Source organism: Neolamprologus multifasciatus, chromosome 12 (genome assembly GCF_963576455.1).
Source record: "Neolamprologus multifasciatus chromosome 12, fNeoMul1.2, whole genome shotgun sequence".
Classification (NCBI taxonomy): Eukaryota; Metazoa; Chordata; class Actinopteri; order Cichliformes; family Cichlidae; genus Neolamprologus; species Neolamprologus multifasciatus.
Genome location: NC_140450.1, coordinates 28,800,071 through 28,826,669, shown reverse-complemented (window position 1 = coordinate 28,826,669; position 26,599 = coordinate 28,800,071). Strand labels below are relative to the sequence as shown.

At 39.1% G+C, this 26,599-nt stretch overlaps 2 protein-coding genes across 2 annotated transcripts in view; both read left to right on the top strand.

The window, feature by feature from the left end:
• Positions 1–26,599, top strand: part of LOC146507221 (tetraspanin-4-like) — a 547,388-nt gene that overhangs the window by 440,304 nt on the left and 80,485 nt on the right. The window lies entirely within an intron of this gene.
• On the top strand, positions 652–25,946 carry htra4 (HtrA serine peptidase 4). The gene is made up of 9 exons (XM_085180790.1): positions 652–1,896; positions 14,903–15,002; positions 15,097–15,301; positions 19,155–19,349; positions 19,468–19,500; positions 20,086–20,200; positions 20,302–20,359; positions 21,267–21,362; positions 24,147–25,946. The coding sequence occupies exons 1-9, from the start codon at positions 1,473–1,475 to the stop codon at positions 24,310–24,312; spliced, it is 1,392 nt and encodes a 463-aa protein (XP_085036916.1). The 5' UTR covers positions 652–1,472; the 3' UTR covers positions 24,313–25,946.

Here is a 26,599-nt window from a genome sequence, read left to right as displayed (position 1 = left end):
TCATTTTATATATTTTTTCCATAGTATTACATTTGAATTTAACTGATCATTCTCTCACATAACAGACAAATATTCGTGAAATTATGATACATTTCTGAATGTATTTTTACAATCTAAATATGCATATGTACAAAAAAATATATTTAAAAAACAAGTAAATTGTGTTTTACTATATTTACAGTGATGTTATCTTGTTTTACCTTTGACATGTAAAATCACAGTCTACTTATGTACATTTAATGATATTCTAGAAAGACAGTACAAAACTGTAAAATATACAGTAAGATACTTTAACATTACTATTTTTTGGAAGAGTGTAGTGATCAAGCTCACATTAATCCTATTAAATATTTTTACACTGGCTTCCAACTGACCTCAGAATCTGTTTTAAAATTCTCATACTTACACACAGAGCACTAAATGGACACAATCCAGACTGCTTATTTCAAAAGCTTGTTAAATACACTGCTGTCCGCAGCCTTTGTTCACGGGCTCAAAATCTATTAGTTGCTCCTCATACAAATTTTAAAGACTAGGGGTAAACAGGTCTGTGGCACCGGGACTTTGGATCAGTCTACTTCTCCTGCTACATTCAAGTGACTCTGTGAACTCTGGCCTTCTGTTGAGATTCTTTTATTATCATTACTTAATCTGTTTTTTTATTATCTGGTTATTATTTTCATTTTTTATTATTGTTATTTCATTTGAACATTGTTTGTATTGCTATTAACTGTGTTTGCGATTATTCCTAGTTTTTACTTTTGTTGTACGCTGCTTTCTGACTTTATGTCTGTGCAAAGCGCTCAATAAATAAACATTACTTACTTAGACAGTGACTAGGGTTACACCACCTGTTGCTCTGGCGTGCTTTTGACTGTGCATGTCATTACTTTTGTGTGTTTTTCATGTGGACCTTAAGAAAAATCCATTTTTAAAAAATACACAAATTTTGGGGACTATAGCCTTAAAGCATCCACATGCTGCAGTTTAATGTTCACTGTTAGAAATTCCCAGGATACACACATTGACAAGGAAAGTGTGACAAGTGATAAAAACAAATGATTAAATGATGCATTTACTTGTAATTGTGAGTTCTGATCTGTTCGGCCTTCTGGTTCGCTGCAGTATTAAAATCCTGCGCTCTAATTATACACCACAGACTAAAGACAAAAACCATATTTATCATCATATGCATTTTTATCTCCATTAATTGGAGGCCCTACACCACCCTTGCTTTCTCACACAAAAAGCCGCATACATGTACCCTGAACTGTGCTGCAGCTGCATTCCATTGTCCTTTAATGTGATACAGCATGCAGCAATACGAAGTAGAAGCCAAGAGCAACATGCTGCAACTCGAACCTCACTGCCATCAGTGTTGGGGGCTGTAAGAAGAGCAGCTCCGTTTAGGTGCATTACACCTGCAGCCTCTTTAAGAGCACAGAGACTGCTGCAAACTGATTCTTCACACGATGAAGAGCCTCGCTTACCTCATGCTTGTGTTCTCTGCAGTCCATACAGGCCTGCTAAGAGAAAGACAAACCTGCCCACAGGTGTGTGCCGCCTCTCAGTGTCCTGCCCCACCGCACGCGTGTTACTACGGCCAGGTAAAGGACGCCTGCGGCTGCTGCGTGGTATGTGCGGCCGGGGAAGGTGAAGCGTGCGGGAAGCGCAGCAGCGGCCACCTGTCCTGCGGTAACGGGCTACGGTGCGACTCAGGCCCGGAGAAAGCTGGAGGGTTCCACAGCCTGTGCGTGTGTGCCTCCTCCGGCACGGTGTGTGGCAGCGACGGCAGGACGTACCCCAGCATCTGCCGCCTGAGAGCCGAGAACAGGAGAGCTGAGCTCGGAGAGACCTCCCCAGTGTTTTTAATCCAGAGGGGTCGGTGTGACTCTGGTAAGCTGTGGAATATTAGCTTTGGTCTAATATCCCATCTTTGTTGTTTTCCTCTTTCTTTCCCTTTTTCTTTAAAAAGAGATCTGTGTATAACTGATATGAAACAGCAATTGTTAAAGTTAAAACTGTGAATAGTACTGAAGAATGATCTTATGACAACATTTTCTGTGGAGCAGGTAAATTAACATATAAGTGATTTCAGAGAAGCCAGAGTGCATGTCCTGACGCGTGATGACACCGTAGCCTCTAAACAAAGGGGGTAACCTACTTCTGCTGCACAAAGGTTTTTTTTATTTTTATTTTTTACATAAAATCGATAATGAACCAAATTAAAAATGCATCCTCATACTTCTGTTTCTCTTTACGTTATACTTTTATGCTAATTAAGGGTTAATAGTTTGATAAAGATGAACTAAATTATACAGTGGCGTTAATAGAGTAGTATAAGCAATGCTATAGCTGTGTAATAGCAATCAGTTTTCACCAAGGGTGTAGATTTGGTTTTGGCATTGGTGGGGACGGATGATTCAACCACCACACCCTGCCCCGTTTCTGCTTTTTCCCCCTTTTTGTCTTTGCTTCTTGATAAAAAAATTAAAAAAAAAAGGAGAAATATACTTGCCTACATATGCTATTCTACATTTTTTAACCATTTAAAATTTCAATTCACAGTTTTATATGTGAATTGCATAATGTTAAATTACTATTAAACAAATGACTGACTAAGTATTTTAGGTTTAGTTTACTTCAGCCATATTCCATATAACTCAGGAATCATACAAAAATAAAAATAGTTTCAAATACAGTCATGACAATAAAAGAATATCACTTTAACAACATTATTTATAGTACACCAACATCTGTTATACTTTGGCACTAAGGGAACACTGAATGACCTGCTGGTTTATGTCCATAAAACTACTCATCTAAGATTACCACAAGGTAAAAGATCTCTCAGCAAAATTATGCAACATTTTAGGTCCACTGTTGCCCGATCAAGTCAGTGAGCTGAGATTTTTTATTCTAAACATAAACTACTGTTACAGCAACAGACATGGACTACTGGTGCCCCACACAACAACTCAATGTCCACTATGTGAAGTATGTCCTGGTGGACATGGCACACAACAGCATTGTTTAATCTCATTTGAGTCATTGTTAACCTTAGCCGTGTTTTTAGTCTTCTGAGAGCACTGAAACTTCTTTCAGCCTCAGTACCTGCATTTTATCCTCAGATTAAAATTATTATTATGTGCTTGATGTGCCTCACCTTTGGCCCTGGCTTTTCCCCTCTGACTGCACTAGTACATATTGCCACCTGATAAAATAACACATTGATTCATGCCATATAAAAAGTGAGACGTCAATTCAGATTCTTTGTCAAATATAAATGGTAAATGGTAAATGGTAGGTTTCTTTGAAAAATACTTTCTTATATCCAGGTTCTTCCTTTTGCTGCCATCCTCCTCGCTCCTTGGGGACTTTTCTTACAAGTACACAGTTGAGGTCTCTAGACTTTTAAAAGGTAATGACGTTGAACAGCATATCTTTCCTTAACACCAGTGTTTCTGACAATGCACAAGTTCTGCTGCTATTATACACTGTGTATAAAAGATGAATATAGTGATGTCACCCAGTTTAGCACCATGTTTGAGTTTTTGGTGAAATTTCTGGACAAGCCTCTTACCCACCAAACATCCATTTATGACCACAGTGTATCCATCTTCTGATAAACCCAAGAACCAGGAGGGCAACAAGCCAGTGAACTTCTAGTGCCAGTTCCTAAGCAGGGTAAATGGGGAGTGTTGTGTTAGGAGGGGCATTTGGTGTAAATTCTTGGCCAAATCAAGCATGTTGATCATAAAGAATGAGACTCCCAAACTGGACTGGTTGGAGCCCGAATTAACGACTCAACCTCAGAAAACGGTTCAGTAACCCTCTGAGCCAGTTTCTGCTGACTAGATGTCAAAATGGTCTACTGTATAAACATCAGGGCTAAAATCAGTTTAAACTGGGTTCGGAGTTGGAACTTTCAAAAATGAGTTGCAGATCAAATGCACTGGAGGATAAAACTATGCCCACTTACTGCTGAGAATTTTTTAAATTAGTTAGACAGACAGAAATGCTGTGATTTAATAAATATTTCTGGGGAAAATGTATGTGGGAGTTCCACTTAGGTGCTTACATAACTACAAAACTCTTGTCTCTCCTGGGATGGTAGGTCTTCTCATTGTGTGTTGCCTGGTGATATTATTTGTATGGCCCCGTGGACAATCAAAACATACTGTTTCCACATACTAGTGATGACACAATGGTTAGTACTGCTGCTGCATAGCAAGAAGATTCTGAGTTCTAATGCATAAATTGTCAAAGGAGTTTGCAGAGGTATTGAGGAAGCAACGATTTTCCTTCACTTTTTAGCCAAATTTAGGGGGAGAGGGTGGTATCTTCTTAGCAAGTGTTAAATAGACATCTGGCAAAGTCATCTAAAGAAAAGCAGTAACTGCTGTTGCATTATGGGGGGTACAGGATTCACATTTCTTGGATTTATTCAAATTTTAAGCCTCAGCTGGTCTGTTGCTGCTCCTGTGACGCTGAAGATTGCTGTAAATCTTAGATTTTTCTATTTCTGTGGTTCATGGCTACTCATCATCACCTGTGCTTTTTAATTTCACTCATAAAGCTAATAAGTCATTCCCCAGAATGTGTTGGACTCAAAATCATCTACCTTGGGAAAAGTTGTCTTCCTGGAATATGCTGATATAGGGAGCCTCATAATGTTCTGCATATTCATGCGACATAAAACAGTGCATTCTCAAATTCTCCACTGATGGCTTTTCGTTCTCCTGAGAGAAACCCAGCACCACACTGCCACCCAAATATATCCTCTTCATTTTCCCTTCCTGTCCTATCCATTTTGAGTTGCACGTTTTATCACAGCCTTCCAAAGAGGTGAGAGAATACATCATGCATTAGACCTCCAACTGCTCGCCTATGCAAGCTGGTTTATGCAAATCCCCGAGCACTGACAATGTAGATGAGGCCGTAAAATATAAAATATAGCAAAAAGGAGATGGAAATATCCCTGTCAGAAGGATTAAATATAGCCTTCACTTTGCCCAGATACTGGCATCATAGATATGTGACCTCCTTTGCGGCATGTGAGTAGAACGGTATAAATCAGAATATATCACAAAGGAAGGCTGCACAGCACAAAGTAATCCATTCACATCCAATTAGATTTACCCTAAACAGAGGAAACTCTTGTGTCTGGTATCTGCCATTTATTTAATGGAAGAAGTGGAGATGGGGACACTCAGTTTTCCCCAGCATGCATCATGAAATGTAACAAAATGCTAAGCAGAGATGAATGAATGAATGAATGAATGAATGAATGAATGAATGCCTTTATTTGTCGCTTGCAGTTGCCTGCATCAAAAGGTCTTGTGCGTAGCATGGAACAAAACTGCAAAGACTCAACTACCCTAGTTGAGTCTTTTCCTTTTTCACCTGTCTGTATATCTCAAATTGAAATCTTTTGTCTTGTGCGTTTAAACCGGAAGACCTTTCTAAATAGACAACTTAGTATCCCAAGCAATTCCTTTAAGATGGTCCCACACTTTCAGTCTACATTCAGTATTTAATGTTCACTGTCAGTGCAGCAAGTAATGTGCCTTTGATGAAAGCGGCTGTGGACGGGCCATCACTGTTTTATTCTTTGTTACCATGGTGTAGTACAGCCACGCTTAAACTTCCCCAGAAATTTACTTGTAGTCTTAAGTAGAACTTTTTCTTTAGCAAAGGCTTCACTGTCTATGTTGGCCTATCACTAGATTTCTTTATGTGTCACTACTACCAACTGCTACCCAGTGAAAGGTCTGTCTTTTCAAAAGCCAGCTACACCAGTGAATGAACTTTGCGATGATAATTCCTGCAAACCTCTGTATAGCTGTCACAATAATATTTCAAAATAAAATGATTCTTACGCAATCTAAACATGTATATGTTAGCACACTGGATGACTTCTGTTGTTATATTTCCAGCATCAGGACTGATCTAGCCTTAAGCTACCGTTTATCTTATTAAAATCTTTATTTAGACTTTCATGCATACCAGAATGCTCCAATACAAAACAGACTAATGTAGCTTGTCAACCACACTTAAAATACATATCTGAAAATTTAGGTTTGGATTTATGTAATTTCTGTGGAGTGAGGTGAGCTGATAAACAAACTAATAGCATAAATCTGACCCAAAGTGTTCATAAATATATATATTCACTCTTGATTTTTGCAAAGCTGGCTTTGGACTCTGATTCTGTAACACAGATCATGCTTTAGAAATACATTTTTGCCCTGTATTGTGATGAACAAGTCTCTGCATCAGTCATAGCAATTTGAGGGCCTGTGCTTGCTCTAAAAAAAGATCACAATGCTTGTTGGGGAGATTGCATTTGCTCTTCGATTGTTCAAAGGACACAAAATGTCCATTTTCATAACAGTCTTCCACATACTGAATCCCCTTACTAGTGATGGGATTTCCAGCTCTTTTTAGAGAACCGGCTCTTTTGGTTCGGCTCACTAAAAAGAGCCGGCTCTTTTGGCTCCAAACCGGCTCTTCAGGGTCTTTTTGTGGCTTTAATTAATTTATTATTAACAATAATATAAAATTATGCACAAAAGGAATTACTAATGTAAAAAAAAAAAAGTGGTTTTAGTTAGATATGTTTATATATAAATATATGCAGTGGCCCCTAGAGACAAAACACATACAAACTCCAAAACACATTTCTAGGATGAACTGAACTTCCAAAACAGAGCTACCTAGATCACTTAAATTACACAATTGAAAGCATGAAAGCATATGTGTATTGTTTGTGTATTTATACACAAGCATTCATATATAGTCAAATAATAAAAATAAAAAAAAGTTAATTTACCTGTTACTACCACACACCAAATCTGGTCATTGGTACTTGCTGACTTGTGTAGCCACTAGGTAACAAAAGCTCAACACTGCCCCTAGCATCCTGGAGCACTTCTGTTGTCTTTTGTACGTGTTTTGAGTTTTTATGTGCTTCTGAGTTTTTATGTGTTTTGGAGTATGTACGTTCTTCAGAGTTCGTACGTGATTTGAAGTTTGTATGTGCTTTGTCTGTAGGGACCACTGTAAATATACTTTTATTTATTCACTCCACATAACATTTAATAAATAAATCATATAATACAAAAATCAACTATTCACATTTCAACTTTTAACTCTTTAAAATTTCAGCTTTTTCCTTTTACAAATTTAAAGAGAAACAACACAAAACACTGCAAACCACAGCACAATTAAATATAAATTATAATATGAAAAAAAAAGAACATGCATATTCTCTGTCATATGGACCTGCATGAATAAACTTTCTGAATCCTTTATCATCTGCAACTTAAAATAGTTGTGGATGATTACTATACCTTTCTAATGTGATGTTGTTGTCCCTGGCTCTCTTTCTCTGTCTCTCCCTCCTGCTCTGTTCCTGTGCTACTGAGTGTAACTACTGCCCCTCCCCCCTCTTCCCAGCGTAAAGCACAAGGCTCGCATGCTGAGTGAAGCAGAAAAAAAGTGAGAGAGGGTGAGAGAAAGAAAAAAAAACCCCACGGTTTGCGATAAGGAGCCGGCTCGCGTCGTTCACATCAAAGATCCGGCTCTAAGAGCCATTTCGTTTGCGACCGACCCATCACTACCCCTTACATTGCCATATATCCACAGTCTTCATCAGATATACGAGTTCATTTAGTCTCAGAGAAGTTTTTGAAGACAGTCCAAGATTTCACTCCAAGAGTTCTGTGACCTTTGAAATATAATATCACATAAATGGCTAACCAGTTGTCACTTTAGACTCACTGACTAACATTACATTGTATGTGTTTGGACTGTGGGAGGAGGCTAGACAACCTGTGGAGAGTCTCAGGCTCAGGGAGAACATCCAAACTCCACGCAGAAAGGTCATAAAGCTACTAGGTCCTGGGCATAACCATTCCAAGAAGGAATGCTCAGCCTCACAATATCTCTTTGAGTCAGTAATTCCACTGATTGGTGGAGCTTCTCTTTTTGGGAAGTGACATTGCTAACTACTGCACCTCAGTGCTGCCTATAAGTCCCATTAATACAGACCTTCCCAAAGTGTGGGGCCCGCCCCCTAGGGGGGGCGCGGTGTGAAAAGGGGAAAAAAACCAACGCTTGGACACTGCTAGCACGGGACGCCCACACAAAGGCAAAACAGGAGATGAAGCATTGCTGAATATGTTTCCAAACCAACTTCATTCTAAGCCAAAGACTAGAAAATGGTAAAGCATATCTTCCCTTTGGCTTCACCTGCACAAGTGCCAAGGTAGGTCTCCCCTGCAGAATTGGTTTTCCCTTCGTCGGGAGCATGCGCTGGGCTCTTCAAATCACGGACAAACAGTATCCCACATTCTTGATTTTTAGTTCACAAACACTTGTTGTAATTACTAACTACTCCTGACATTTTATAGACATTAGCTCTTTATACAGTAAAGTTACAGTGGGATACAAATAATATCAGGCTGATCCTGCCACGATTTGTTCCCCCTGTCTAAATCATGGACAAACAGTATCCCACAGTTGTTTATGTTTTTGAACCCATTTTGCACAGAGAGGCATTTTTTGACAAATGTATTGATAGCAATGTTGAACATTATTACACAGGAAAAAAACTAACTACACGTAAAATAATCACACCATGACACCTCAGCCTTTCCAAATAGAGGGACAGTAACAAAGCGTGTAAAACCTGAAGATAGAGACAAAAAAACTTGTAATCTGACTATCTGACATTCTGCAATTCATCTCATGTAAACAATAACGTGGCGCACAGCGTGACATGAAAAAAGGCACATACCTTTGACGTTGCGTGACAAACTCTGTATTCCTCGTCCACACGTAAACGCAAAGAGTTTTAAAAAATCTCAGTTTTTGGTGATTCAAAACGCCGTTTACGTGTGGACGAAACAGCTGCGTTTTCAAACACACCCGTGTAGGTGTGGACATAGCGTAAAAGAGTTAGTAGTTTATTTTCTTACTACCTGTAATTTATTGCTGATTACTTGTATTTGCTTAATTGTTTACTAAATGTTTGAGGTGTGGAATAAACCGCAATGGAGCAAAATATGGGTGTGTGGTTGGAGGATATGTGCGTGCGTGCGTGTGCGCGCATGCGGGGGGGGGACCTTGTAAAACAAAGGGGGGCCTAGCAAAAAAAGTTTGGGAACCACTGCCTTAATACAACCTATAGGTGGCACATGACGTTGATGACAACATTATCAAATGAATGTAATTAATTTTGTATTTTATAAGAATTGAAACTACTAGTTGAAGAATTTTCTGCAAGGTTTTTTTGCAACAACAAATGTGGCCCCCTACTGGCCATTATAAAGAAAGCAGGTTTAAGTCAATTGTACTTTGGTTTCAGACTTCAGACCTCGAAGTTACATCCATCTTTTAGTCTATGCCTTCTCTTTTGCTCTAATCATTAATATAAAATGCCAAATATGCCACTTGATCATAAGCACAGATTAGTGACTAATACTAGGACTTAGCTAATATATTAAATTGAATATTCTGATAGTAACTAGCACTTGGGTAAAGTAAAATGTGAAGTGAATTTAAAGTTTATATCAGAAATTGCTGGTAACCTCACTGCTTGCAGTCTACATAAGATAAAATGAGGACAGTGCTGCCCTATGACTTGCAGATAACAGTGTGTATGTCGGGAGTCCTGTCGCTATATTTCATCACCTTCCTCTGCTGTAAACAAGGTGATCAGGAAACAGACAGGCGAGAAATGTTGGCATATTTACAGCTGCTATTTCTGTTGATACAAGATTGATGAAGATGAAGATTGTGTGTGTGTATGTGAGAGAGAGAGAAAGAGCATCAACTAAACAGAAAGTGCTCACTTGACTCTTGAACTATTTGTGTTCCTTACTGGCTGTGTGTAGAATACCAGGTAATATGGGCGTTATTTACAGAGGAGCATATCTTCAGTGGCTTATAAAGCACTTTAAGTTACATGAATAAAACATGACTGAAACTGGAGGATAGAATCACATCCCTTCAAGATACTTTGTCATTTGATGTTTTGCTGATAATGACTACAATAGAGAGTGCCATCTAAAACTTCATTCAGTTGGGTTGAGAGTTGTAATTGCTTAGGTCAGTGGTGTCAAACTCAAATACACAGTGGGCCAAAATTCAAAACTGGAACAAAGTCGCGGGCTAATGTTAATATTTATTGAAATATATTTATTCCTCCAGATATAAGAATGAATCTTTTCTTATGGACTCAAACACGTTTTGCTGAAAAACTGAATATGGAACAAGCAAAGCTTAATACTAAACAATATATATATTAGCTGTATAATACCAGTAGGCCAGCTCTAATAGTAATTTGGTATGGCTTCACGGGCCTAATTACATTTGGCCCGTGAAGGGCCTAATTACAATTAGGCCCGTGAAGGGCCTAATTACAGGGCCAAATGTAATTAGGGCCAAATGGCTTAGGTCATAGCATGTGAGTGACGGATGAGATCTTTGCAGTGATTTGCTGCAATCTTGTAAAACTATGCCAGCATAATGGCCCCAACACTATGGATCCAAATTTCTAGATGGAAGCTATTTTAAATTTACATTGTTTTCATTTTCATGTGTATATTTCAGGTCTAACAAAAGGTTAGAAATACAAACCGGATTCCAAAAAAGTTGGGACACCAAACAAATTGTGAATAAAAACTGAATGCAATGATGTGGAGATGGCAAATGTTAATATTTTATTCAGAATAGAAGGTAGATGACAGATCAAAAGTTCAATCCGAGAAAATGTATCCTTTGAAAGGAAAAATATGTTGATTCAAAATTTCACGGTGTCAACAAATCCCAAAAAAGTTGGGACAAGTAGCAATAAGAGGCTGGAAAAAGTAAATTTGAGCATAACGAAGAGCTGGAAGACCAATTAACACTAATTAGGTTAATTGGCAACATGATTGGGTATAAAAAGAGCTTCTCAGAGTGGCAGTGTCTCTCAAAAGCCAAGATGGGTAGAGGATCACCAATTCCCACAATGTTGCGCAGAAAGATAGTGGAGCAATATCAGAAAGGTGTTACCCAGAGAAAGATTGCAAAGACTTTGCAGTTATCATCATCAACTGTGCATAACATCATCCGAAGATTCAGAGAATCTGGAACAATCTCTTTGCGTAAGGGTCAAGGGCGTAAACCCATACTGGATGCCCGTGATCTCCGGGCCCTTAAACGACACTGCACCACAAACAGGAAGGCTACTGTAAAGGAAATCACAGAATGGGCTCAGGAATACTTCCAGAAACCATTGTCAGTGAACACAATCCACCGTGCCATCCGCCGTTGCCAGCTGAAACTCTACAGTGCAAAGAAGAAGCCATTTCTAAGCAAGATCCACAAGCTCAGGCGTTTTCACTGGGCCAGGGATCATTTAAAATGGAGTGTGGCAAAATGGAAGACTGTTCTGTGGTCAGACGAGTCACGATTTGAAGTTCTTTTTGGAAATGTGGGACGCCATGTCATCCGGACCAAAGAGGACAAGGACAACCCAAGTTGTTATCAACGCTCAGTTCAGAAGCCTGCATCTCTGATGGTATGGGGTTGCATGAGTGCGTGTGGCATGGGCAGCTTGCATGTCTGGAAAGGCACCATCAATGCAGAAAAATACATTCAGGTTCTAGAACAACATATGCTCCCATCCAGACGTCATCTCTTCCAGGGAAGACCCTGCATTTTTCAACAAGATAATTCCAGACCACATTCTGCATCAATCACAACATCTTGGCTGCGTAGGAGAAGGATCCGGGTACTGAAATGGCCAGTCTGCAGTCCAGATCTTTCACCTATAGAGAACATTTGGCGCATCATAAAGAGGAAGGTGCGACAAAGGAGGCCCAAGACGATTGAACAGTTAGAGGCCTGTATTAGACAAGAATGGGAGAGCATTCCTATTTCTAAACTTGAGAAACTGGTCTCCTCCGTCCCCAGACGTCTGTTGAGTGTTGTAAGAAGAAGGGGAGATGCCACACTGGTGAAAATGGCCTCGTCCCAACTTTTTTGGGATTTGTTGACACCATGACATTTTGAATCACCATATTTTTCCCTTAAAATGATAGCTTTTCTCAGTTTAAACTTTTGTTCCATGATTTATATTCTATTCTGAATAAAATATTGACATTTGCCACCTCCACATCATTGCATTCAGTTTTTATTCACAATTTGTTTAGTGTCCCAGCTTTTTTGGAATCCGGTTTGTATATTGGAGACACTGTTTATTTTATTTTTTTCATTGTTTGGATGGTCATCACATGGATGCAGGCACAGAGAATACCAGCATAGCCATTAAAGATGAGGCAGAAACAGGTAGCTCCAAACAGAAGGACCAGTCAAAACAAATCAAGGACCTTATTCCTAAACTAGTCCCCACCACAGAGTCAAACATGACAAACCTCTTCTACCACATACGCAAAAATCACATGAAAGAGTATGGAGAGAGTTTACGGATGAGACGCAAAAGAAGAGCCGTCAGGTGCTCAAAATAAACCTTACACTCAAACGTTAGAACAGGCTTTTCCCCGCAGCACACCATGTAATAAATACTCACAAAGAAAATTGCGGGAGTTACAACTTATATTTAACAATGCATAGTTTCATGCATCGGTCAAAACACTCGACTCCAGGTACACAATGTCCAGCTGGAAACACTTCACACAAGTTGAGCTGCCCGAGAGTGGCAGAATTTACAGAAAAGCACTATTTTGCCATATACATCGTTGTTGGGATGAGAAATGTCTTTTATCGGGATATGAGATTCTGGTTATATTACACAACCCTATTCATCAGGAAATGCATGTAATTTTCACTTTACAACTTTTTTGAAGTGCCTAAGGACAATTTCTGCTAAAAACAAAGCAAAACATAATTTACTGGGCGCTGGTTTAGCTCACTGGGATGAGCAGGAGACCATATGCTGCATGGCTGAGAGCAGCTGGTTCGAGTCCGACCCCCCATGTCTTTGCTCCGCTTTCCTGTTAGCCTTCACCATCCCTATCAAAAACAAATCCATAAAAAGGCCCCCAAAAAGTTTAACAAACATAATTTACAGTATAAATTCTTAATAGAAATGTTGAATTTAATGTGTGATGACAATATGAAAATTTAATAGCAGATTAGCATCAAACGCTGTATTCATTTGATGGAAGATGGAGGGACTTGCAAGCTGGCAATGCTGTGTGTCATTTGTGTAATTGAGAGGATACTGAAAGCTACAAATTTATCCTGTCAATGCAGAGCTCACTCTTGATTTGTTGGAAGAGCTTTCAGAGGCAGAAATAGTTGGCATTTTGCCAAAGTAGCTTTTGGCAAAAACACAGACTGTCATTTGCATTTAAGACCATTTCTGCACAGACAAGTTTGTTTGTGCAAACGAACACGGCATCAGCTCAAGAACCTGGCAGCTTCAGACCAACAAGTTTGTTTACCAAGCTAAGGAGAACTTGGGAGATATTGCCCCCAAGTGAGGAAAATACTGTTTTCCAAAGCAGGGTAAATTCCATTTCCTTTCATGAGCACTCAAGCATCAGACTTATTTCATGTCAGATGAATAGGAAGCTTCTAATCTATACTAGCATAAAACATATGGGTGGGTATTGTGTGTGCTTTTGTATAAACCAATGAAGATGTTTGTGTTTGCAGTAAGCCTGTGATCCCACTAATATTAAAAACCATACAAGCTCTGAGTGGAGTAATAATGTGCCAGTACTTGCCTGATAAGTATTCTGTAAGTCTGATAAGGAAAGAATTGTAAATGAAACTATTATCTTCATGTCACATGATACACAGATTCAGAGACACGCAAAGCAAAAGTGTTGATATAAATGTTGGAATTCTGAATAGGAGACTGAGTAAACTAGTGCATACAGGTGTAGGTGTTCTGGCGGAGGGCCAGGAAACACGGACACAGCAAAACAACTGCAGGGCAGATAATGTCATTTTCTCTCATCTCATCTTGGCTTCTCTAATGGCAGCAAAAGTGCAGTCAACTTAATAACAAGTAAATGACTGCATTCGATCTAGTTTAGATCTCTCTAAAATGACAAAACCCTAAAAATAATACTCATAAAAAAGCTTTATTGCTCAAATGAAAAATCTATAAAAGGCTTCATTAATAAGACAAGCCAGTAATGAACTAAACCTAGTAATAACTAGGTTCGACCAAACATTAACAGAAGCTGAAGATGTTTGTTGCTTCCAGCTCTTTGTATGAGTCTTTTTACTATGAGATGAAGTATCTGATGATTGACTAATAGAAGCATCTAGATTCTGAGTTGCTTAGTAGTTATTTATTTATTTCACCTGTCTAAGAGAACCATGCATGATTAGTTTACCAGCAAACAATTTCTGGTGTTCTTTTGAAACTTAAGTTGCTGTTAACCAGTTAGTCCTGCCCCTTCCTATTGTGTTTTTGTCATACTGGCTGGCTTGGTGTCTGGGTTGATTTTGTGACAAACCTAAATATCTTATCTAGGTTATAACATGGTTAATATTAAACAGTGTGCTACCATTCATTATGAGGATTTTTGTATAAATATTTGCTTCAACCCTTAGTCATACAATCATTGATAGCTTTTGTAAAATCTGCCTAACCAGTGTGAAGTTGGCAAAACGGAGATGGGAAGATGGAGAACACCAAAGTCAACAGGATTCATTTCCCAGAGATGATAGCTACAGCACAAATTTATACAAGTTGCTTGATGTTGACCAAAATTGACTAATGGACTAAGGAGCCATTTTTACAGCCCCACTTTCTTTTAAACAATACATGACTGTTTTGGAAATAAAGTCTGTTTAAGTTTTAAGATTTCATTTTTCTATTAAAGAAAATTTTTTGAAAACTTTTATGCCTTTTCTTTTATACTAAAAGGGGCACAGCATCCGGGAAGTATACGCTACAAGTTTAACTTCATTGCAGATGTGGTGGATAAGATTGTCCCAGCTGTGGTACACCTGGAGCTTTTTCAAAGGTAAACCAAACCAAAGCAGAAAAATGAAGTAGCATTTCAAAATGCTCTTTTAGATGCAAAATGACCTTTTCTATTAATCTTTTTTTACTGCCAGAGTGCCATTTTCCAGTGAGGAGGTCTCTGTGTCGAGTGGCTCTGGGTTTATAGTGTCAGAGGATGGCTGGATTGTCACAAATGCTCACGTGCTTACCAACAAACAGCAGATAAAAGTTGAGTTGAAAAGTGGCGTGCATTATGAAGCTGCGGTCAGGGATGTGGATCAGAAGATGGACATCGCTCTCATCAAAATCGATCCAGATGTGAGTGTCCTGCTGTTTTTGTGGGGCTCCCCAAGAGTTTAAGGCAAAATCAGTGGTGCGTTTCCTCTTGCTGAGTAGCTTTTCATCAGAGGCTAACATCAAAGTGTATTAATCCTGCACACAAAGCAGTGAGAAATCCAGGGAGAGAGTCATCAAGGGCCTTTGCCTACCAAAATTAGACTCTGTTCCTTAACATGGCCAATTTGCAAACTGAATTCCTTTGGGGTGTTATTTGTTCATGTATCATGAATTCAAAGCCCCAGCTATTTTTTGTGTGTATACTTACAAGAGCAGTTTTGAATAAAACATGTTCCAACTTAGACTTGCTCATACAGAACTGGCTGCTTTGTATGGTAGCAGGTGCTCTATTCCCAACCACTTCAGTCAGACGGCACTCAGTGTGAAGCACATGATTAACATCTTTAGGGCTGATATGAATACAGGAACACCTCAAGATCAGCAGAAGTTAACCAGAAGCATTACTGGATTTAACTGGGAGTGGTGACAGTTGTACAATGCTTTAACACTCTGTGATACATTCTTTGCAGAAGGGGTTCTAAAGCTTGCCTAAAAGGCATATTTGTTGTGACATAAGAGCCGATACCCCGGGAGGTGCAGCTATAAATTAAATTAAGCATTACAATTCACACTAGAGATAAATGGCGTGAATCTGGCAAAGGAGGAACCAGGCAGAGTCAAGCTGAAGCATATTTTAGTTTGGCGTACAACTAAATGTTTTTGTATTAAAAAATGCACTTTAAACACTCATTTCCACCGTAGGGCTTTGGCAACCTTTTCCAACCAGTGACAGTTAACCTTCATCAACAGAAATATCAACAGAAAAAGAAGAAAACTGCTAATAATAATGTTTGAACAAGTGAGTGACTGGAACAAGTTATGCAGTGGAAGATTTTCTAAAATTCAGCAACATGATTTTTGCTTGCAGGACTAGTTTTGAGAGACCATAAACAGCTGGTCTCTGAATGAGTTGAATTTCAAAGAGGAAGGATCGTTTCACCAGTGGAAACCTTACAAAAAAGTATAACAGTTTTATTACTGGTTTATCTCAGGTTTAGTGGGCAACTCATATCTTCTGAGGCAGAATTCTATTCGTCTATTGCAGAAGCTAGCATTAGAATCTGCCATGGTCCATTTGCTGTGTCTCCTTCATGGTTTCTTGCTGGACCCATACTTAAACTCCTCCTCGGAGGTGCTGATTCTCATTCCTGCTACTTCTCAGCAATGAACTGTTCCACTGCAAGCTGGAGGCCACCACCCGGTAAAGCCAACATAAACACAAAAAGCAGAGACAAAATCCACCTACAAATTCTGTCTATAAAAGTTACAAACAGAATTTGTGTCAAAAGGCAGCCCCAGCAAAGTCCAACAGCCACTAGAAACAAGTACAACTCATTGTTGTCAATGCAACCAAGTTCTCTCTTCCAAACAGTCCATATTTTCAAAGTGCCTCCAATAGGATTCCCCCAAGGGATGATGTCAAACACCTTCTCCAAGTCCACAAAAAAACATGCAGACTGGTTGGGCAAATTCCCCACTCGAATATCTTAAGAGGATAAAAGCCAGGACAAAAACCACATTGTTCCTCTTGAATCTAGGTTTGACTAATGGACAGACTCTCCTCAGTAGTACCCTAGTGTAGACCTGTCCAGAGACCCTAAGTAGTGTGAGCTCTCAATATTTAGAGGACACCCCTCTACTCAAAGATGGGAATCATCACCCTAGTCTACTAATACAAAGGCATTGGCACAGATCTCCACATGATGTTGCATAGGCGTGGCACCATGACATCCCTACAACACCCAGGATCTTTGGGAATTCAGGGCAAATCTCATACATGCCAGGAGCACTGGCATCAAGGACCTGTTTAACTGCCAAAGTGACCTCACCCCCAGTGGTGGGTGAGTCACCCCGCTCATCTCCATACTCTGCTTCCTCTATGAAAGGCATGTCAGTGGGATTGGGGAGATAATCAAAAATATTCCTTCCACTGCAGCATCCTGTCAAAGTTCAACAGGAAGTGGGTACTTGTGATCTTGCTAGATACGCCGAATGAATCCTCACTATATTTGGGTTCCCCCCCAAACTCATCACCAGGTGGTGATCAATTTAAAGATCAGCTTCTCTCTTCACCTGAGCATCCAGAACACGCAACTAAAGATCTGATATATAGGGTGGGCCATTTATATGGATACACCGTAATAACATGGGAATAGTTGGTGATATTAAAGTCCTGTTTGTGGCACATTAGTATATGTGAGGGGGCAAACTCCTCAAGACGGGTGGTGACCATGGTGGCCATTTAGAAGTTGGCCATCTTAGATACAACTTTTGTTTTTTCAATAGGAAGAGGGCCATGTGACACATCAAACCTATTGGTAATGTCACAAGAAAAACAATGGTGTGCTTGGTCTCAACGTAACTTTATTATTTCATGAGTTATTTACAAGTTTCTGACCACTCATAAAATGTGTTCAATGTGCTGCCCATTGTGTTGGATTGTCTATGCAACCCTCTTCTCCCACTCTTCACACACTGATAGCAACACCGCAGATGACCCCAAAGATAAAAGTCTAAGGGAGTCAGATCGGGAAACCTTGGGGGCCATTCAACTGGCCCACGACGACCAATTTCCAGGAAACTGTTCATCTAGGAATGCTCGGACCTGGCACCCATATTGTGGTGGTGCACCATCTTGCTGGAAAAACTCAGGGAACGTGCCAGCTTCAATGCACAAAGAGGGAAACACATCATCATGTAGCAATTTCAAATATCCAGTGGCCTTGAGGTTTCCATTGATGAAGAATGGACCCACTATTGTTGTACCTCATATACCACACCAAACCATCACTTTTGTTGTTCCAACAGTCTTGGAGGGATCCATCCAATGTGGGTTAGTGTCAGACCAATATGTCTGTGAAGGTTCTCAGTCATCCAGGTCATCGTAGTCAAAGGAGCTTGCAAAGAAAAGCGTCTGGACTTCTTTAAGTTACTTGAAGACGTTTCACCTCTCATCCGAGAGGCTTCTTCACTTCTAAGGTCAAATGGTGGAGAGTCCCAGATATCCCTTTGTCCCTCTGGGGGGGGACACTCCCACCAGGTTTATATCTGGGACTCTCCACCATTTGACCTTAGAACTGAAGAAGCCTCTCGGATGGTGTATCCATATAAATGGCCCACCCTGTAGAATTACAAAAATGATCGACCTGTGACCCAGGCTGTCCTGGTGCAATATGCACTAATGACACTTATGCCCAAAATATGTGGTTAGCACAGAAGTCCAATCATAAAACACCACTCGAGTTCACATTATGCAGGTTGTTTCTCCCAATCATAGCCCAGTCTCTAGATATTCATATAGCAATTTATTCACCTTTCATCCATGGCCAATTAACCTCTCTCTTGACTTTGAGAGGAAGCTGGCTCACCCAGAAGAAACCCACACAGGGAGAAGATGCAAATTCTAAACAGAAAAGCCAGAGATAGGATTCGAACCATGTTTTAGATCTCACCCTAGGTCAACACACCTGAATCAAATGATTAGTTCATTACCAGGCCTCTGGAGAACTTTAAGACATGTTGAGGAGCTAATTTAGCCATTTAAATCAGCTGTGTTGGATCAAGGACACATCTAAAACCTTCAGGACACCGGCCCTTGAGGCCTGGAGTTCCCCCACCCCCATTTTAAGCTGTTACCCTCCTGGACTGCCCTTTCACCCTCTGTTTGGCTCAAACCCCTCTGCTATGACAGTGCCTGTATCTGGCTCCCCAGCCTTTTAAGTTCAAGGTGGTCCTTAGGCCGGTCCTGTCATGTCTCTTTGTGGCTCACTCGCAGGGTCCCTTGCCCGTGCTGCGTCTCAGCCAGTCCTCAGACCTGCGTCCAGGTGAATTTGTGGTGGCAGTAGGAAGCCCTTTCTCTCTGCAGAACACTGTCACCACTGGCATTGTCAGCACTGCCAATCGCAACAGCCTAGAGCTGGGCTTTAAGGACTCTGACATGGACTACATCCAAACTGATGCCATTATAAATGTGAGTGAATAAGCATTATAAACCTATTGATGCCTTTCATTTTAACTGCCTTTATTTGTTTTTATTCTTAATGAACAATGGGTAAGAAAATGTTTTTGTTTTTTTGTATTATTCATAGTATGGAAACTCTGGTGGACCGCTTGTCAACTTGGTAAGAGGATTTATAGTGCTGTCACGTGTAAAGAGATAAGACCAGTCCATTTGCATGTTTGTTATGCTTGCTGCTATGTAGGCGATTTTCTTGTTTTATTTATGACTGTGTGAACTAAGGTCATGATATTGTTTTATTTAATACCCAGTATCTTCACTCTACTCCCTCAGGTTCAAAATTAAGCCTTCCACAAAATATTTTAGGACAAGACCCGATTATGGAGGTCTTTGCATTGTTACTATGGAATAAAATGATACAGATTGTATATTCATTTATCAAGGTTGCTGCCTCCAGCCTGCCTTCCCGAAAATTGCAGCTTTTTTCTTAAGGAGAATAGTTGCCATACCGAGCATGCATTTTTTTTTTAATCGTCCTTTGCTGTGAAAACACAGATAAGTTATGACAATAACCAAGACTGATGATTTGCATTGTGGGTAAAAAGAACACTTAATAGACACTGAGTTGTGTTATGTGCAGTGGAAGAAAAGGACACAGTACTGCTGTTTCTTTCTCTACATGAGGCAAAACTGTGAAATCAATGAAGACCACAGACACAGCTGCCCCTCTATTTTGTGCTTTTAACAGGATGGAGATGTAATAGGCATAAATACTCTGAAAGTGGCTGCTGGAATTTCTTTTGCCATCCCTGTGGACAGAATACGTCAGTTTCTTGCCAACTCCTACAACAGACAAGCCAGCGGTGAGCAGAATCGTATGTTTTTGTCACAGCGTCCAGGAATTCAGTTCATGATAACATTTATTCAGTGATAAAGTCATATATATGTGTTTATTTCCCCTCAGGAAATTCACTACCAAAAAAGAAATTCATAGGTGTCCGGATGGTACAACTCACACCATCGTAAGTAAAGGAAAATTCATTTTTCCTAAACTGTCCTGCATTTTAAATGAAGCTAGTACCAGTGCCTTAAACCTTCCTGTTTTTTTAAATGGCGAGCAGACTGTGACTGCAAAAGTGCAGATTCATGTAAAATGCTGAAGTAACAACCTGCTTCTATTTGTGGATAGCATATCTTTAAGCCTCTGGAGGGTATAATTGGCTGTTTTTGACTACTTTTGATTTTATCTTTATATTTCACCTTTGAAGACTATTTACATTGCCTTGTTTGACATCATTCTTTTCAGCACAACTTCACATGTATGAATTTACAGTTTGTTTTCATTTTGTCATACAGATCTAAAATCACACAAAAAAACTCTGAGTAGGAAAAAGTTCCTTTTTTTTACTTTGAAAATCACAAATATTATATCAAATGTCTATATTATCAAATAAGTGGCCAATTAGCAAGGAGCATCTTCATAGGAATTATAGTTTAAAAAAAGTAGCATGTGCAGTTACCATTACCTATCGATCAGTAAATATCACAATATAGATATCAAAGATATGAAGAAACAGTAAAATAACCAGATAAAAGTAAAAAGATAGATGCATGGTTTTGACCAATTTTATTAAAAAAAAATACAAATTTCTTATCTGGTGTTCCTGTAATGTTGTCTTGCCCACTGAATTTCAGTAGGTTTGGTAACATAAAACACAAAAGCATAACTTCTACCACTCAGAGGTTTAGCTGAACTACACCTTTTGTACTAATTATTGCCCTTTTGAAATATATAAGCATGTATTTAATACTGCATAAAACTATAATTACTTTTGTCATTTCAAAATAAAATGTAGATGTTTGATGAGATATGAAACAAATTTCAACCAATGGGATAACCTGTTTCTCTGTTGTTGTGTGATTGTCCAGTTTAATCCGAGATCTCAAGGAACGTGAGCCAGAATTTCCAGATGTGAGCTCAGGTGTTTACATCTATGAGGTAATGCCTGGAACAGCTGCATCCAGGTAAGAATTGTGCTGCAATACATTTATTCTTTTGTGAAAAACGGAGATTTCATATAGCTTGAAAATTAATAGGTAGGGGGCAGAAATGTACTATTAGAACTCGGCATCCAGAGATCAAGCTCTGGATATTTTCTGAAAAGCGTCAGGTCAGATGGCCCAGGATGTGAGTGGGCATTAAGGCGTCTGGGGAGGAAACTCAAACTCTGTTCTGCATCTTAAGGACAAAGGTCACTCTTTTGAGGATGGCAATGTTCACATTTTGGACAGAGAGGACAGATGGTTTGAAAGAGGAGTGAAAGAAGCCATCTATGTCCACTGTGAGCGACCATCTTTGAACAGAGGCGGTGGTTTACGACACCAACTGTCTGCCATCTATAATCCAGTTTTGAGTTTCCTCCCCAGACGCCTTAATGCCCACTTACATCCTGGGCCATCTGACCTCAGGAATTCGCATGATAAGGTGGGGCCAGGTTTCACAACGAGCTCACCCGAAACCCTGGCTGATTGGGACCCACACCCAGTTTCACACCTTGGCTCAGGAGATTAGAGGATCATCAGGGGGTCCTTTTGTCCCTCTGCGGGGGGATACTCCCACTAGGTTTAAATCTGGGACTCCCCACCATTTGACCTTAGAACTGAAGAAGCTTCTCGGATGAGAGGTGAAACGTCTTCAAGCAACTTAAAGAAGTCCAGACGCTTTTCTTTGCAAGCTCCTTTGATCATATTGTAAACATCACATCAGGAATGCTGTTTGGAGTGATGTCAGGCTCAAATAGCAGCACCCTCTCTCTTCTTTCTCCTCCCAAAGTGTGTGCAGGGGTACATGAGTGTGACAATGCTCTGTGTCAACTTGACAATGCTCTGTGTCTCACTCTGAAAGTCTTATGATTCCTTACAAAAGATCTCAGATCATTATGTCAAAGCAAAATATCAACAAGTATGTACTTTAATGCTAAAACCTGGGCATGGAAGTTATGCACCCAGTTCTTGTTTTCAAGTCTTTCAAGATGTATGCTGTACAATCATTCCACCTTGGAAAAAAATTATTATAATAAGTTAGAAAAGTATATATTCACCTCCACTAATAGTTGGTAAAATATCCCTTAGTAAGTTGCAATTTAACCAGATATTATTAGTAGCCATCAGTAAGCTTCTGGTAGGATATTTGACCACTTTCTTGGCAGAATTTTAGAGTTAATTTAAATTGATTGACTTGGCTAGTCCAGAAATTTTCAAAAGGGTTGAAATGGCCATCCCACAAACTTAGATTCAAGCTTAGAATCATCAGTCAAACAACTGTAAATAATTGCAAGTTATTTGTATGTGTCTCCGGTTTGCCAAGGTCTGGAAGAAGGCCCAAACTGTCTTCCTCAGATAAGAGAAAATTATTTAAGACCCAGGAATTACTAAGGCTTGAGCCTGCCATGAACTAGAAATGGCTGGAACACTAGTGTCACTGTCAACAGTGAAGCGAGTGTTACATCACACTGACTGACGGGGTGTCAACCAAGAAAGAACAGCTCCAAAATTGAAGGGCTTTCAAACTTGAGAACATTGCTGTTTAGCTGCCAGTACAGTGCAGCTCACACTGTATCCGCTGCATACACTGGAACATTGCACAGAGTAGGTGGAATATTTAATAAATCAAAGTTCTTCAGATTCACCTTAAATCAATAGTTTGACAGTTAAAACCTGGACACAATTCAGTGTTTTGACTTGTCAGTGCTCTCAAACACACATCCATGGATAAAGCAGGCTAACATTAGACCCAGCTCCAACCTGACAAAAACAGTTGTGGACTATGCTTAAAAACTGGGTCTGTGCCAGAAAACCAACAGATTGAAATGAACTCTACCAATTCTGAAGAGAAAAATAGTCACATATATAACCATACTTATTTCAGAATCTTGTTGATGGCTATTTTTCAGCCAACAGGTCTTTTTTTATATGCATGCACACACATCCACCTTGATGACTTCTGATTATCTTTGATTATCAGAAGTTTGATTATCATATTGTGTTATGATTCATCACAGGTGATAGTTTTCTTACTCACTATTGTGCTAAGTTTACTAAAAGATACTAACATAGTCTTTAGAGTTGGGTGATACATTTCCTGGGGATTCATCTGAGTGTAACTTTCCCATTATAAACTACACAGGAAAGGCATTGCTTCTTCAATATAATATCCAGTGCAGCTTTAATGTTATGGGTTTTGTTTGCTGTATTTTAAGTCTACATTGTAGAGATTATTGTAGACACTTTCCTATTGTTATCCAAATGCTACACTGTTTTACAGATTAAATCTTTTCAAAGTTGGATACCACAGCTGTGGGCCACTCTTCATTTATTTATGTATTTTCTTATTTTTATTGCAAAGCTGCACAATCTTTTTTATGGAAGACAGAATCCTTCTCTCTTTCTTTAGACTCTATATTCTTAATTGTCCTCCCATGACATTGAAGCCTTATGCTTCGCACAGAACACAGCAGTTGACTAACATCCAAGCATTACAGCACAGCCTGTCAATTCACAGTGACAACTTGGATTGCCAGTCTAGTAACCTACTAACCTACTGTCATCTTGCCAACAGCAAGACGATCAGCAAATGTACATACCTAACATGCAAATATCTGCCAGTGAAGAGATTTACAATCAGTGAAGGGGTTTTGGGGGGGCTGACACAGGAGCAGGCTTGTTTTGTGTATAAGTTACTGGTGTTTTCCTTAGCGTTTGACACCTTTTCAGCTTGTGATTGATGGTATGGTGTTGATATCTCTGCAGGGGAGGTATAACTGATCATGACGTCATCATTGGCATCAATGGACAGCCTGTCCACACCACTCAGGAAGTGAGCGATGCCGTCAGGCACAGCACCTCACTCTTTGTTTTGGTGAGGAGAAAGGATGGGGATGTTACGCTAATGATCATCCCTGAAGAAACTGACTGATACCACTGTCTGTCTGCAAGTAGCTAGGTTTCCATCCAATTGTAATGTGCATTTCCAAAAAGCAGAAGTATTAGAATTAGCGGTGCCAAAATGCCCCAACATGCTATTACCTTAGTTTTATGGTTCCCTTTTAGGAGGGTTACAGTTTCCTCATCATAGAAAAGAAGATGTTTTTTGGCATTTTGGTTCTCAGTTACAGTGTAATGAATCTTTGCCTGTTTTACTTTGCTTTCAAAATTGTCCAGAAGTCCAGAAGAGCAAACAGTTGGATATCAGCCACAAGTTGGAAATTAGCACCAGTGACAGCATAAGATCTTTCAATGATGTAACATGTTCAAAACACCATAGTAGCATTTATAAAGATCTATGCCTTTTTTTTCCTCAGCTGTTCATTAGTCACACAGAAAGTTCAGAAATTCAATTAAATCATCAGAGGTACAAATGAATATTTCCAGTCTCAAGTTATGAAGTTATGAGCACGCTGCTCGTAATTCAAGATTCAAGATTCTTTATTCGTCACATGCATATTTATACAAGTATAACACGCAGTGAAATGTAACCTGATACGCTCCTCGACTTGTGCAAAAGGGGGAGAGAAGAACAACATTATATATTATATACATTAGGTGAATGTGCAGTAGTTGGTTTTTTATGCAGCAAGCAGGTGAATTCTGTAAAAAAAGAATTTGATTTAATTGACAGCACACATGTCTGGTTAGATCCAACTGTTTAATAGAAAGCTGTAAGAAGGAAATAGACAGCTAAAGTTAAATTTGCCAAAACAGGTGTGTTCAAATTAATCCTAGTCCATACAGGGAGGTCTGGATTTCTTTCCCGGAAATTTAGAAACATGTTTCTGTAGTCCATTCCATTTGTGCTCCTCAAATTTAAAAAAAATTGTTTTTGTACAAGCAGACAGCGTAACTTTTACTCTGGATAATCCACAGACATCACTGTGAAGATTTAGAAGTGCTCTTGACAGTGTGTTCTTGGATTTCTTCAGAGTAATAAGGATGCTGGGTTGTTTTTTTTTTTTGCGTTATCAGCCCATACCCCATTAAATTTTGTGTGTTCCAAGTCAGTTTCACACTAAACTCTCTGTAAGGTGTCATGTGTATCATTAACATCATTTCCTGCTCTACTTTGTAGGCAAATTTCCCCAGAAATGTTACAGCAAAATGAAATATAATAAATAGCTGTGTCAATGTTGGCAGAGGACCGGAATCATTGTCAGAATGTGTATGTTGACACAGTTGTCAGGGGCACCATCTTATCAAAATTGTGCTATTTTAGTTGTTTTATTTACTTATATTAAAATCATTCAGATTCATGAATTCCCTGAAATAAAAAATGTAGAAGAAATTCTTGAATGCCATGAATATTCAGATATTATATTCAATATAATATTCAAAGTAAACTTCCCTGACAAGGTGGGTATACTGTGTACCACACATTGCAGTGAGCCAACATTTGCATTTGCACACTTCTATGTAGTGTCTGAATTATGACATATACATTTTGTAGAGCTTTTGAACACACATTAAAAAAATTACACTGAAAATATGTAGTTTAACATTTATAAATAATAAGACTCGTGGCAGATGATGAGGCCAGTCATGTTAACTAGCTAACACCGGGAGAACTGTTATTTATGTATATATATACATATATATATATATATATATATATATATATATATGTATGTGTGTGTGTGTGTATGTATGTATTATCAGAGGCAGGAAAGATTGTAAATGTCCACAAAATACAGCAACTAGGACCACATTTGAAAGAAAACATGGTAAATGGCACAAGTCAAGAATATGTACTACATGAATAGATTTGTAGGGAGCATAATGAGCCACTTTAAAAAGTAGTATTTGAGTTGAAACACAATGACATTATTTTGATAAATAGAGAATTTCCCAGTTGTTTATTGTGCTGAGGTGGATGCACTGGTATCAACAAGTAGCTGGACCAAAAGTCTGGTTGGATAAACTACCATCCAGAGCTGTTCATTTATACATGCTATTACAATTTCTATTGAACATACAATATAGCATTTATGTGCTGTTTTTAACATTTTTACGAACTACCCTCTGAGTTGAACGATTTTAATACTAAGAAAACAGAATAACAAAAATATCGCAGTCTAGCTAAAACAGTAAAATCTGACAGGAAGTAAAGTCCTGTCCCCTTGTGTATACAATGTGTTATTACACAAATCTATGTACTTTTTTATATGTATATATTAATTCTACATGTTCAGTTTTGGTGCTGATTAATATCT